This window comes from Tamandua tetradactyla, chromosome 1 (genome assembly GCF_023851605.1).
Source record: "Tamandua tetradactyla isolate mTamTet1 chromosome 1, mTamTet1.pri, whole genome shotgun sequence".
Taxonomy (NCBI): Eukaryota; Metazoa; Chordata; class Mammalia; order Pilosa; family Myrmecophagidae; genus Tamandua; species Tamandua tetradactyla.
Window position 1 is genome coordinate 19,526,324 of NC_135327.1, and position 13,800 is coordinate 19,540,123.

At 38.9% G+C, this 13,800-nt stretch overlaps 1 protein-coding gene across 2 annotated transcripts in view; it reads right to left on the bottom strand.

Annotated features, from left to right (window-relative positions):
* Nucleotides 1-12,509, bottom strand: part of CBFA2T2 (CBFA2/RUNX1 partner transcriptional co-repressor 2) — a 208,890-nt gene extending 196,381 nt beyond the window's left edge. Inside the window, exon 1 of one of the 2 annotated variants that reach the window (XM_077111175.1) lies at nucleotides 12,348-12,509. In XM_077111175.1, coding sequence (XP_076967290.1) covers nucleotides 12,348-12,381 — 34 coding nt within the window. In that variant the 5' untranslated portion in view covers nucleotides 12,382-12,509. The remainder of the gene's footprint in view (nucleotides 1-12,347) is intronic. The other variant, XM_077111168.1, reaches the window with a different exon arrangement.
* Nucleotides 12,510-13,800: the final 1,291 nt, after the last annotated feature.

Consider the following 13,800-nt stretch of genomic DNA (forward strand, 5'->3'; position numbering starts at 1 on the left):
AACAATGTGTTGGAAGTTCTAGCCAAAGCAATTAGACAAGAAAAAGAAATACAAGGCATCAAAATTGGAAAGGAAGAAGTAAAACTATCACTGTTTGCAGACGATATGAAACTATACGTCGAAAACCCGGAAAAATCCACAACAAAATTACTAGAGCTAATAAATGAGTACAGCAAAGTAGCAGGCTACAAGATCAACATTCAAAAATCTGTAGCTTTTCTATACACTAGTAATGAACAAGCTGAGGGGGAAATCAAGAAACGAATCCCATTTACAATCGCAACTAAAAGAATAAAATACCTAGGAATAAATTTAACTAAAGAGACAAAAAACCTATATAAAGAAAACTACAAAAAACTGCTAAAAGAAATCACAGAAGACCTAAATAGATGGAAGGGCATACCGTGTTCATGGATTGGAAGACTAAATATAATTAAGATGTCAATCCTACCTAAACTGATCTACAGATTCAATGCAACACCAATCAAAATCCCAACAACTTATTTTTCAGAATTAGAAAAACCAATAAGCAAATTTATCTGGAAGGGCAGGGTGCCCCGAATTGCTAAAAACATCTTGAGGAAAAAAAACGAAGCTGGAGGTCTCGCAATGCCGGACTTTAAGGCATATTATGAAGCCACAGTGGTCAAAACAGCACGGTATTGGCATAAAGATAGATATATCAACCAATGGAATCAAATAGAGTGCTCAGATATAGACCCTCTCATCTATGGACATTTGATCTTTGATAAGGCAGTCAAGCCAACTCACCTGGGACAGAACAGTCTCTTCAATAAATGGTGCCTAGAGAACTGGATATCCATAGGTAAAAGAATGAAAGAAGACCCGTATCTCACACCTTATACAAAAGTTAACTCAAAATGGATCAAAGATCTAAACATTAGGTCTAAGACCATAAAACAGTTAGAGGAAAATGTAGGGAGATATCTTATGAATTTTACAACTGGAGGCAGTTTTATGGACCTTAAACCTAAAGCAAGAGCACTGAAGAAAGAAAGAAAGAAATGGGAACTCCTCAAAATTAAACACTTTTGTGCATCAAAGAACTTCATCAAGAAAGTAGAAAGACAGCCTACACAATGGGAGACAATATTTGGAAACGACATATCAGATAAAGGTCTAGTATCCAGAATTTATAAAGAGATTGTTCAACTCAACAACAAAAAGACAGCCAACCCAATTACAAAATGGGAAAAAGACTTGAACAGACACCTACCAGAAGAGGAAATACGGATGGCCAAGAGGAACATGAAGAGATGCTCAATGTCCCTGGCCTTTAGAGAAATGCAAATCAAAACCACAAGGAGAAATCATCTCACACCCACCAGAATGGCCATTATCAACAAAACAGAAAATGACAAGTGCTGGAGAGGATGCGGAGAAAGAGGCACACTTATCCACTGTTGGTGGGAATGTCAAATGGTGCAACCACTGTGGAAGGCAGTTTGGCGGTTCCTCAAAAAGCTGAATATAGAATTGCCATACGACCCAGCAATACCATTGCTAGGTATCTACTCAAAGGACTTAACGGCAAAGACACAAACGGACATTTGCACACCAATGTTTATAGCAGCGTTATTTACAACTGCAAAGAGATGGAAACAGCCAAAATGTCCATCAACAGAAGAATGGCTAAATAAACTGTGGCATATACATACAATGGAATATTATGCAGCTTTAAGACAAGATAAACTTATGAAGCATGTAATAACATGGATGGACCTAGAGAATAATATGCTGAGTGAGTCCAGCCAAAAACTAAAGGACAAATACTGTATGGTCCCACTGATGTGAACGGACATTCGAGAATAAACTTGAAATATGTCATTGGTAACAGAGTCCAGCAGTAGTTAGAAACAGGGTAAGATAATGGGTAATTGAAGCTGAAGGGATACAGACTGTGCAACAGGACTAGATACAAAAACTCAAAAATGGACAGCACAATAATACCTAATTGTAAAGTAATCATGTTAAAACACTGAATGAAGCTGCATCTGAGTTATAGGGTTTTTTTTGTTCGTTTTTTTTTTACTATTATTACTACTTTTATTTCTTTTCTCTATATTAACATTTTATATCTTTTTCTGTTGTGTTGCTAGTTCCTCTAAACCGATGCAAATGTACTAAGAAACGATGATCATGCATCTATGTGATGATGTTAAGAATTACTGAGTGCATATGTAGAATGGTATGATTTCTAAATGTTGTGTGAATTTTTTTTTCTTTCCGTTAATAAAAAAAAAGTAAATAAAAAAAATTTTCAACTTATGTTTGAGACTAAAGCAAAAAATGTTTATTTGGTACAAAATTTATATTTTGACTAGTGCATCTCCTAATATAACTTATGTAGATAGTTGGTTGAACAACATAAATACATGGAACCTTCGGTAGGACATGAGATTATGTTGCTTTATCAAGGTGATGCCCCAGTGAATCCCAGGGTGATCTGATCAGTGGGTGGAAAAGCATTTGCAAAGTTCCCTTCGGGGAATGGTGAGAACGGGGGAAAATTCAACTTTCCCAAGTTGAATTCTTGATATTCTCACAAGCAGTGTGGACAAACAATGCTATAGGCTCAGCCCCCAGTCTTGGAGTTTCTTCACATGAAACTTAACCCCAGAAAGGATAGGTTAAGCCTACTTAAAATTAGGCCTAAGAATCACCCCCAAGAGAACCTCTTTTGTTGCTCAGATGTGGCCTCTCTCTCCAGCCAGCACAACAAGCAAACTCACCACCTTCTCCCTGTCTACGTGGGACATGACTTCCAGGGGTGTGGACCTTCCTGGCAATGTGGGACAGAAATCACAGAATGATGCTGAGACTCAGCATCAAGGGATTGAGGAAAACTCTAGAATGAGCTGAGACCCAGCATCAAGGGAATGAGAAAACCTTCTCGACCAAAAGGGGGAAGAGTGAAACGAGACAAAGTGTCAACGGCTGAGAGATTCCAAACAGAGTCGAGAGGTTATCCTGGCGGTTATTCTTATACATTAAGTAGATATCACCTTGTTATCCAAGATGTAATGGAGAGGCTGGAGGGAACTGCCTGAAAATGTGGAGCTGTCTTCCCGTAGCCATGTTTCTTGATGATGATTGTATAATGATATAGCTTTCACAATGTGACTGTGTAATGGTGAAAACCTTGTGTCTGATGTTCCTTTTATCTACCTTGTCAGCAAACAAGTAGAACACATGGAATAAAAATAAATAATAGGGGGAACAAATGTTAAAATAAATTTAGTTTGAAATGCTAGTGATCAATGAAAGGGAGGAGTAAAGGGTATGGTACGTAAAATTTGTTTTTTGTTTTCGTTTTTTCTGTTGTCTTTTTATTTCTTTTTCTGAATTGATGCGAATGTTCTAAGAAATGATCATGATGATGAATATGCAACTATGTGATGATATTGTGAATTAGATTATATATGTAGAATGGAAGAGCACGTGTTAAAAACGTTTGCCGGCCACGGTTGCTCAGCAGGCAAGAATGCTTGCCTGCCATGCCAGAGGACCTGGGTTCACTTCCCGGTGCCTGACCGTGTAAAAAAAAAAAGAATGCTTGTGTTTCTTTTTTGTAATATTTTTTTTTAATTAATAAAAGAAATTTTTTAAAGGCAAGAATGTTTGCATTTGTTTGGTGTTTTTGGTATTTTAAAAAAGAATTTTAAAAACTTTTGTTTTAAAAAAAGGAAAAGACACAAGAGCCAGCTCAAAAGGGGTCCCACTAACCAAATCTTGAATACTTTGAATACTACAATAAATGATCGTAATGAATATTACCCATTGAATTAAATAAGAATCTATAAATCCACAATAAATAAGGGTAAGGTAATACACAGTAATACCTGACTCAGTAAATCATTAACAGATGCTAAAACTAGTGAGTGAAAGTTCAATGAAAAACAAGATATTTACGAGGATTTAAAGTGTCACCCCACAAGATTCTTACTTAAAAAAGAAAAAAGAATAACCTTATAATAGAGAAACCTGGCAGACATCACCTTAAACAAGTGATCAAAGTTAAAATGATCAGTAATGAACAAATAGACATCATGTGTCTACCGATAATGATGTCTCATAAGAACAGAACATCACTGTGAAATTTCTGCCAAAAATGGATGATCTGAATTTATTTACAAAGAAGACAAATCCAAATTGAGGACAGTTCAACCTTTCAAAAAAGTCAAGTTCATGAAAGATAAAATACTAAAAGACTCTTTCAGTTTGTAGGAAACTGGAGATAAGACAACTAAATACAACACATGATCCTGGTTTGGATTCTAGTTGGGGAGAAAAAAATCCTGTAAGAAAACATTATTGGAACAACTGGCAAAATTTTAATATGTTTCTTATACTAGACAGTAAATATTGCATTGACTATGCTTCTTACAGTATACTGTGGTTTCTAAGAAAAAATGTCATTTTTAGGAAATACACATTAAATTATTTAGTGTTAAATAGTGGCTTTAAATCTCCAACTTCTGTTAAAATGGCTCAGAAAAATAATAATTAGAGAGAGAGAGGAGAGAGGGAAAGAGAATGATAATGCAAATGTGGTATAAGACTGACATTGAGGGAATCAGTGTGAATGCTGCAGGTACTTTTATGCTACTTTTGATTTATCCATTAATTTCAATTATGTCAAAATACCAAATTTAAACAAACCAAAGGAGTATGAAAAGTTTTTTTTAATAATGCTGAACATTATCCTTGAATATATGTTTTTCTAAAGCACCTTGTAGTGTTATATAATATATATATAAGAAGTCCTAAGAGTATAGCTTAAATTACTTAGCCATACTAGACACCAAGGACAAATAAAGGGGTCTAATGAGAGTTGCTGAGCTCTAAGCAGCTACTGGGGAATGCCTTCAGAACTTAGATATCACACTTCTCCCTCTCCATTCTGAACCTTTCTCTCCTAAACCACTTGTCTTTTATCTCAGCCACAAAGATCACTTGCTTTCTGTCTGTCTGGACCCCTTATAGTTAGCTCCAGTTCTCTGGAAGGAAACAAAAATACACAAGATTCATTTTCTTAATATCAAGGACAAGAAAACCCTGCCAAATTTTGAGGAGAGAAAAATGTCAGTGATATTCTAGTTTTATTGAGGAGAGAACAACAGGTAGTGGGCAAGGAGACAGTAAACTAGCTGAAAACTACATGTGAATTTGAAGAGCGAATGGGGTGTGGTTAATGTAACTCTAGAGAGAGAAGGTAAAAATGAATAAATCTGCTGTTTGGAATATGTGTTCTCACGTGGCTTCAAAAAAGTAGGCAGGACCTCTTAACTTAGATGGCTAAATTAACAAAGGACTAAGGGAAACATTTGTGCAAGGAAAAGGTCAAAGCACGTCTAAGGGAGGTGTACTATGCCTGGTATTAACATTTCACTTGAGCGGCTGGTATTAACATTTCACTTGAGCGGCTGAAGGAATCAAGTTACATATTTGTCTGCATCAGCTAATTTAATTGAAAGGTCTAGTCAACTCCAAAGCTATAAATTCGGTCAGGATACCTGGTAATTCTGATTTTACTTTGATTTCTGCATTTACTTACTGAAAATCCTTCACCAGCCACATTCCAAAGTAAAGGTTCATTGCATTGTCCATATACTGTATTTGATGATTCATATTTGACAGCTCTTCCCAGAGCCACGTAAAATTAGTAAGGATATTTTTTAGGCTTTTGATGTTCATTGCCATTACCTGCTTGCTAAGAACAGGAAACACGTGATGAATTGGTAAAGCCTGCTGAGGATTTCTGCTGTCATTTTTTTTTAATTAATTCATCTCTAAGGGCAATTTAGGATACCTCTGGGTAAGATCTGTTACTGTGATCTTTAAATTAGATACTAATTCCTAGAATATGTTTTTAAATAAAGAGTTGTTATTAGGAAAAGTAGTTGAACAAAGGTGATGAGAAATTAAGTATCTTCAAGGATTAATCTTGCCTCCTCTGGAAGACATATCTAAAAACTTCTAGTCTAATGAAAAGAGGCTATGTGATAGAGCGAGGAAAATAGTGGGTTTAGATTCAGCACATAATGAGTGAACTCAACATCAGGATACAACTAGATTTGAATCATGTATCTGCTACTTATTAACTGTGACCTAGGGCAATTTACTTAACTTCTCTGTGCCTTACTTCCTCATCTATAAAAAAAAGATAGTAACTCCCTCCGTAGGGTTGTTCTAAGAATTACATGAGATGAATACATGAAAAATACCCAGCAGAAAGACTTTTTCTTTCCTTAAAAGGGTTCAACTGAACTTAAAATCCAGATTTCATTGACATATCTGCTATTGAATTATTTTACAAGTTTAATTTATGGTATCCCAGTCCCTATAATTTCAGATAGCCTCAAGGTCCTCAATGGGCCAGGGACAGAAACAAGAGACAGAGGCAAAAAGCTACTTAACCAGCCGCAATAAAACCCAGAAAAGGCTCTGTCACATGTATGTACACTAGCTCATATTACACACGTGAATTGTCAGTACGGTGCTATCGAGGCTCAGCCCTTGATAATCTTAGCATAGACAATAACCAGACAGAGATCATCCCTCATCAACCTTCAAACTTTTAGGGATTTGCAGAAAATCTTTACAATCAAGTGATTATTTTCTATAATGAGTTCAAAACAATAAAACTAGCAGGTGAGAAAACAACTTATTTTCCCATTCCTCTCCTCCAAATACCTTACCTTGGAAGATTATGATCTTAATGAATTAACTCATCTTGGTGGTATGCTTTACTCATTCATTATACACTATCATTTAAACCATCCTTCCCACCTCCACCTAAATGCATTCATTAAATGCAACTGATCATAAAGCCTGGATTCACATATTCTATCCCAACAGACTTAAAATTAAAAAAAAAAAAGCTTTAAAGTCAATCTCTGTTTATTTTTGGAATCTGTCCTTATGCAGGAAAGCCAAGAGGTTCCAAGCCAGCATAAATGTACTCAAAAGCCGAAGATGGAGAAAAAATCATTACAAGTATCCAAGACATGATTCAATTTTACAAATCTCAATCTTCAAAATACAGTCAAAGGATAACTTTGTTCCTAAAAAGAAAACTTACACCCAACTCTACACAAGGACTCACTGAAATGTCAATTCTAACTTAACATGCAGATAGGTGATTACGTAATTAAGGTTTGTAGCAATATTGCTCTCAAAGCCTTCAGTTTGGCTCACCTCACTCAACTCCACAAAAGGGTTGGGGGTGGGGTGCATGTATAGAGCATGAGGCAACAAAGGTTCTAAACATTCTCCCCTAAAAAGAGAGGAGCCAGGAAATGTACTATAATGCAAATATTTTTACACATCTATAAATAAGCACTGCTCTCTCCAGCCACCTTAAAGATGGTGGCTTAAATGACCTTTCAAAATTTAGAAAAGTTACAGTGACACATTTGAGAATGAGGGTTCAATTTTTCTCATTCACTGACAGCCAACGATTTTAAATAAACAATAGCTACCTTAATGATTTAAAGCTCAGGCTCTACAGTCAGAAAGATATCTAGATTTGGTCATTTATTAGCTGTAGGACTTCTCTGAGTCATTTGGGAATTTCCTACATTTACAAATTTCCTAATCTATAAAATAAGGATATAAAGAGTGGAGGTGAGGATTAAAAGGCAAATATAATGCTTGCTATGGTAACTGGCCCAAAACAAGCATTCCAGATTAATCACTGTTATTATTAGGTAGGACTCATCACCATTTTATAACTTAAAAACAAAAATAAAAGCCACAAAAAATTTGTTTTAGAGATTGAATAGCTTCCCATAGACCTGGACCTCAAACCCAAAGTCTGTCTCTAAGATCTGCAAAATTATGCCAAACAACCTGCCTCATGTCTAACTGAAATTTAACTTGTTATGACTGTGTGATTCTTAAGAAAATTGACTGCTAAAACACAGTGTTGAACTCAAGGGCTACTGGAAGCATGCAGGGCTATTTGTTTCAAGGAAAACTGGTCCCAGGTCATGATGATTTTTATCATATAGCACCTCTTTTCTCCTCCAATAACTTGGGGAAGGGGGAAAAAAAAACATGATAAATACATCAGTGTGGCATAATAGGTAAGGACCACAAAGAAGACTAAGACGTTAATTTTCATTGTTAGCGTGCACACACCTTGCTCCTCCTCTCTGATTTGTTGCTTTTAAGTCTGCTATGAGCAAAGGAATCATGTAAATTTTTTATTTGGAGTATGTATAGACTATGAGTAGGCTTTGAGGGAAAATCTAAATCTAAGAAGTTATCCTATTAACAAAGTCATGGTCCAGCAGTAAAGAGATGGCATACTATGGTAAGGATACTTCAAGAAAGGTTTAATAAGGGGACTATAAAGAAAGGTATGGACAGGGTATAAGATAATCACAATGGACAGTGTAGTAACTGGGACTAGTGAGAGCAAAGCTATTGTCACCTCTTGGCCCAAGGGACAGGGAAATTATAAGTTTCTAAACCTAGAAGGAGCAAGTCACCTAGAAAGGACCATCTTGAGAGATGCGGTGACCTTCAATCAAGGGACACAACCTCTTAAAGGCCACACCATTAGGGAGGGGGCAGGGAAATAAAATGACCTCAGATAAGGGAGTCCACTGATGTAGCCCAAGTAGTTAAAGTCAGCCTTCCAGGGTAGAGAACAGGGTGAGAAAGGATGGAAAATCAATCTAGAAGAGCAAGCAGAAGACACAATTCAGACTTAGAGAAATCTTTCTGGTGCTGTTTCACATCTCTTCTATAATTCTAATGGCTAAGAGCCCAAATAAGGAGAGGGCTGCTAAACATGACAATTCCTTCCCTTTTTGAATAGTAATGCACAGAGCCTAGCTACCATAAAGTAGCCTGTAACCAAGTTTTTCACTAGTATATGGTTATTTATCATTTCATTTGTCATTGTTTGGCCTCCCTTGAAAGACCAGTGATTTATAAACTCTTCCTCATACTTTACTTTTTTTTCTTTTTACATTTTCATTATTTTATTTTTGTAATCTTTAAAATTTCTGCCATGAGACAGGAAGACACTTTCCATTTTTTAACATGCTTATTTTTGTCATTTACCATCCTTATTAATAACATGGTATTTGGATGTCACTACTTGACATCTTTATTGTTTACCATGTGCCTTCAGGCCTCAAGAGCATGTCTTACTATTCTGAAGTAGTCTAAACAAAAAGAGAAGTCATACAACTATGATGCAAAAGGCACCGTACCAGGCAAAATACAAACACAAAAATGCAGATGTAATTATAACTCTCAAGAAGCTTATATTTTAAGGGCTTATATTCTTCAGTAACTAAGAAGGAAGAATGAGGTAAGTGCCAACAGAGAGGAAAGAGCTGAGATGCAGTGAAATGTTCTAGAATATGCTTCCTAATCATCTGGTCACTGTCAGGCTCAACTCCAGCTGTAATTCACTGGCCACACATAGGTTCCTCATACTTCCAGATCTGGGGATCTATTTACCAAGCACTCAACAGACTCCAATTTCCATACCCTTTACTCTGGGCCAATAAGGACAGCCCCTTCTTTCTGGGAGAAAGCCCCTTTCCTTCTTTAAGAACTGGTTCAAATGTCATCTCCTTACTTAGACTTTACTAGGACCCTCAAAGAACAATAAATTAGTCAAGCCTCCTCTGCATTCCCAAAAACTTTTGCTTAGAGCACTTAAACCACTTTATCACTCACTACCTGATTACCTGTGCAGGGCCCCTATCAGACTGTAGATCCTAAGTCATCTTTGTATCAGCCTCTAACAACACACAAAATACAGTGGGTCAAATACTGTTTTAAGCATTTTACATAACATATATGCTACAGTAATATCTTCACAATAAAAGTAGAAATGAGACAAGAACTCTCATCATCTCAATTTTACAGATGAGGAAAAGGAAGTGCACAGAAAAGCTAAGCAACTTGCCCCAAAGTCTCAAAGCTATTAAAGATTGGACTGGAAGACTTCAACCTAGGCAAAACTCCAGAATTAAAATTCTAAACCACTACATTCTATTGCCTTTACTGAATAAGCCAGATCTTTTCAGAGTCTAACAGGCCTAATGGGTTGAGGGGAAGGTCCCACTTTAAGACCAATGATCTTCACCCCAGGAGGCATAATTACTATTCACACACCGGGATATGGAAAAACAATGTTATAATTTCTACTTATATTTATTTTAGCACACCCTTTTGTAAAATTTCCACTTTACACATTATAAAGTGTATATAATACAGGTACCATCACATTGTAATTATAATTTAAAGTAAACATTCATATAATTGTGTGCATACTTAATACTTACTGATGGAATGAATTCTAAAAACACTCGAGGCCACTGCTCTAGACTACTTCCCCAGTAACTCTGGTTCAGGGGCTGAAGCACTGGTCTCAAGAGAAAATTCCTACATTATCTCTCCCTAGGGCCTTCTGTTAAAAACATTAGTCAATCAGGGTGCACCTGTAGTTCAGTGGTTTGAATGGCCGCCTTCCATTCAGGAGACCTGACCATGCACCCAAAAATAAAAAAATAAAAAATAAATAAACATTAGTCAATCAAGACTATATAGGTAAGCTTCTGGAGGCAAAAGTCTGCTCTTATTCATCTTTGTAAAACGAATGTTCTACACAGAGCTTGATACTTACTAATGCTGAACCTAACCGCATCATGAAAACCTTACTGAAAAAATCCTGTCAACACCATTCCATTTTAATACAACTCTTACTAGATGCTTTCAGATTAAAATAAAAAGTATAGTAAGCACAGTGCCTAGAAATGTAATCTGAAATTCCCTAAGAAACACTAAATTTAAAAAAAACAGACAAACCTGTAATTATATAATAGAACCAAAAAATTATGCTTTTAGTCATAGTTTAAAAACTGCATACAAGATATTTGGACATAAAAAAATGTAAGCTCAAATTAAAGGTGCTTTCATCTGACTGAGATGGTACAACTTTGTCACACCTAATGTGTCACCTCTGTCCGTCTCTTTAGTAATAAGCTCAGGAGGAATGAGCCATCACAAGCTGGGACTGCAGACCTGAACGAGGCATTAGCTAAGTGCAAACTCTGTATTTCTTTAATCCAATATTTTTACGGGTGCCAAACAAAGAGAGGCTGTACAAGCTTCCCTTTTGTGTTGAAGGACATGGGCTCGAGACTACCCCATCCAAGTTGTTGATCTTTAGAAGCAGGGTCCCTTCTGTTTCTCATTTTCATCCTTTACAAAATAGGCAAACTCAAGTACCTACCTCTTATTCGGTTGCCCCAGGATCAAACGAGGAAAAAAACATGCAAAATGGATTTATCTGTTTCCTCATTTACTCTGCCTCCCCACTCCCACAGCTAAACTCAAAGTAGGAGTTTGGTCTATCTGGGTTGCTGCTACATTCCCAGAGCTTAGAATGGTACTTTTTACTTAATAGATGATTTAATAAATATTGAATGAAATAGAATGCAATATGCCTGATCCTCAAACAATGTTGGCTATTACTACTACTGTAACGATAAACAATTAAAATTTTACTGTCGTTTCTAAGAGACGCAGCCCCAAAATGCTGGAAAGGATAAATGGGGGTAAAAATAATTAAAACACTAAGCGAAGACAAAATAAAATCTTAAATACACAACCAGAGCCCAATATCGGGCTTTCCCGAATGAGGTTCAACTGTACGAGGTTTATTAGCGATTACAATAAAACAGTTTTCACTCTCGTAGATGAGCCCTGTTCTGTGCCAAGCAAAACTCTGGAGCTCTAGGGGGTGGGGAGCTCTCCACATTCCCGCTCTACAGATGGAAGAACTGAGGCTCGAAAGGGCCCAAGGTCACAGTCTTTAAGTGGCGAGCTGGGACGTGAAGAGAGGCAATACGACCCCCGATCCTGAAGTCCAAGGCCCTCAGACGGGCCATTCTCGTCCCCTCCACCATCGATCACACACCCTCCAAAAGGCAGCGCACGTAATATTTTTCCAGAAACCGGAGTTTCTGGCCCGAGCGCTGAGAGAACAAAACAATACTTGTTTGCGTGCAAGTCCGAGAGACGCCGGCCCGACCTGGGCTCCGAGGCCGCGGGGCCCACAATTTCGCTCACTGTGAGCCTCGAGCCCTCCGGGCGGTGCGGGAGGCTCTGGGGCCGCCTCCGGAGCACGGAGAGGCCCAGTCCGCCGCGTGACCTTGGGCCCGCTGCCCGGCTTTGGACCTCAGTTTCCCCAGACCGTGTTCGCGCCGGGGGCCTCCCGAGAGCCTCCAGTCTGTGGAGCCGCAGGCCCCTCACACGCCCCCCCTCCGCGCCCGCCCTACCGTCCCGCTTACGCTGGAAGGCAGCCGCTCCAGGGACGCCCACCATCGCCGCACGACGACTGTCCCGCGCCGCCGGCCTCGGCCCGCCGCCTGAATCGCTCGCAGGCGCAGCAGCGGGACTTGCAGCAGCCACACTCGCCTACAGGCTGCAACGCCGCCGCCTCTCCAGCCGCCGCCGCCGTTAGGCCGCGCGCCGCCCCGCCCCCCGCCTGGCCCCGCCCCGCACGACCGACACGCCCCTGCCGCGCGCTCTCGTCCGCCCGACAAACGCACGCGGAAGCTGGGCCCTAAGACCAGCTCCAGCGAAGCCCCGCCCCCTGACCTGTCCCGCCCCTCCCGCGCTAACCTACTGCCCTATCCTGGCGAATCTTGCTTCTCAGACCGGCCCCTCCTGCGTCGCACGCAGCTTTCCGGTCCTGTGCTTCCCGCTGTGGTGGGGCCTGGGGGCGGGGCTAAAAGGGGAGGAGACAACGCTCACCTGAGTATTTCAGGTTCGCGCCTGGTCGGTTGAGCGCATGTCTTTTAGCAAGTCATTTCCTATTCTGGCTTGCAGTGTTCTGGTGGTCTCTGCGTGTCAATATCATCATAATAGTAATATTAGTACATTAATAACAATTTATTGGACTCTTTTTATACAGTCCACCTAGTTAATCCTCACAGTGAGGAAGGGAGGGTCAAAGAAATGAAAGGATTTGCCCACAAAGGGTTACTGTTAGCAAGAAGCAGAGATGGGATAGTAACCTAGGTCCCATTGACTCTAGGTCTAGTACTTGGAGCTGCTTTGAACTGTTCGGGCTCCCAAACGTTCAGAAACAAGGATTTAAAAATTCCAAAGTTCTCTATAGGCAAAGACTCCATAAGCAAAGTTAAAAGGTAAGCAGAAGGGCCGACAACGGTGTCTCAGTGGCAGAGTTCTCGTCTACCATGCCGGAGACCCGGGTTCGGTTCCAGTGCCTGGCACACGTGGAAAAAAAAAAGGAAAGAAAGAAAAAGGTAAGTACAAGGCAGGGATAAAGCATTTGCAACATATTCAACAAAGAATATCCCAAATAAATAAAGAACTCTTACAGATCAATAAGGAAAAAGACAATTTAATAGGAAAAAATTGAGAGAATGAAGAGACAATTTTATGCAAAGGAAAATCTAAATGGCTAATAAACATATCAAGAAAGATGCTCATAAAAACTCAGAAATGGATAGCACAATACTACCTAACTGTAACGTAATTATGTTAAAACACTGAATGAAGCTGCATGTGAGAATGATAGAGGGAGGAGGGCTGGGGACATAAATGAAATCAGAAAGAAAGATAGATGGTAAAGATTGAGATGGTATAATCTAGGAATGCCTAGAGTGTACAGTAATAGTGAAATGTACAATGTACAAATTTTAAAAATGTTTTTGCATGAGGAAGAACAGGATTGTCATTATTGCAGGGTGCTAAAAATAGATGATAATTAATACT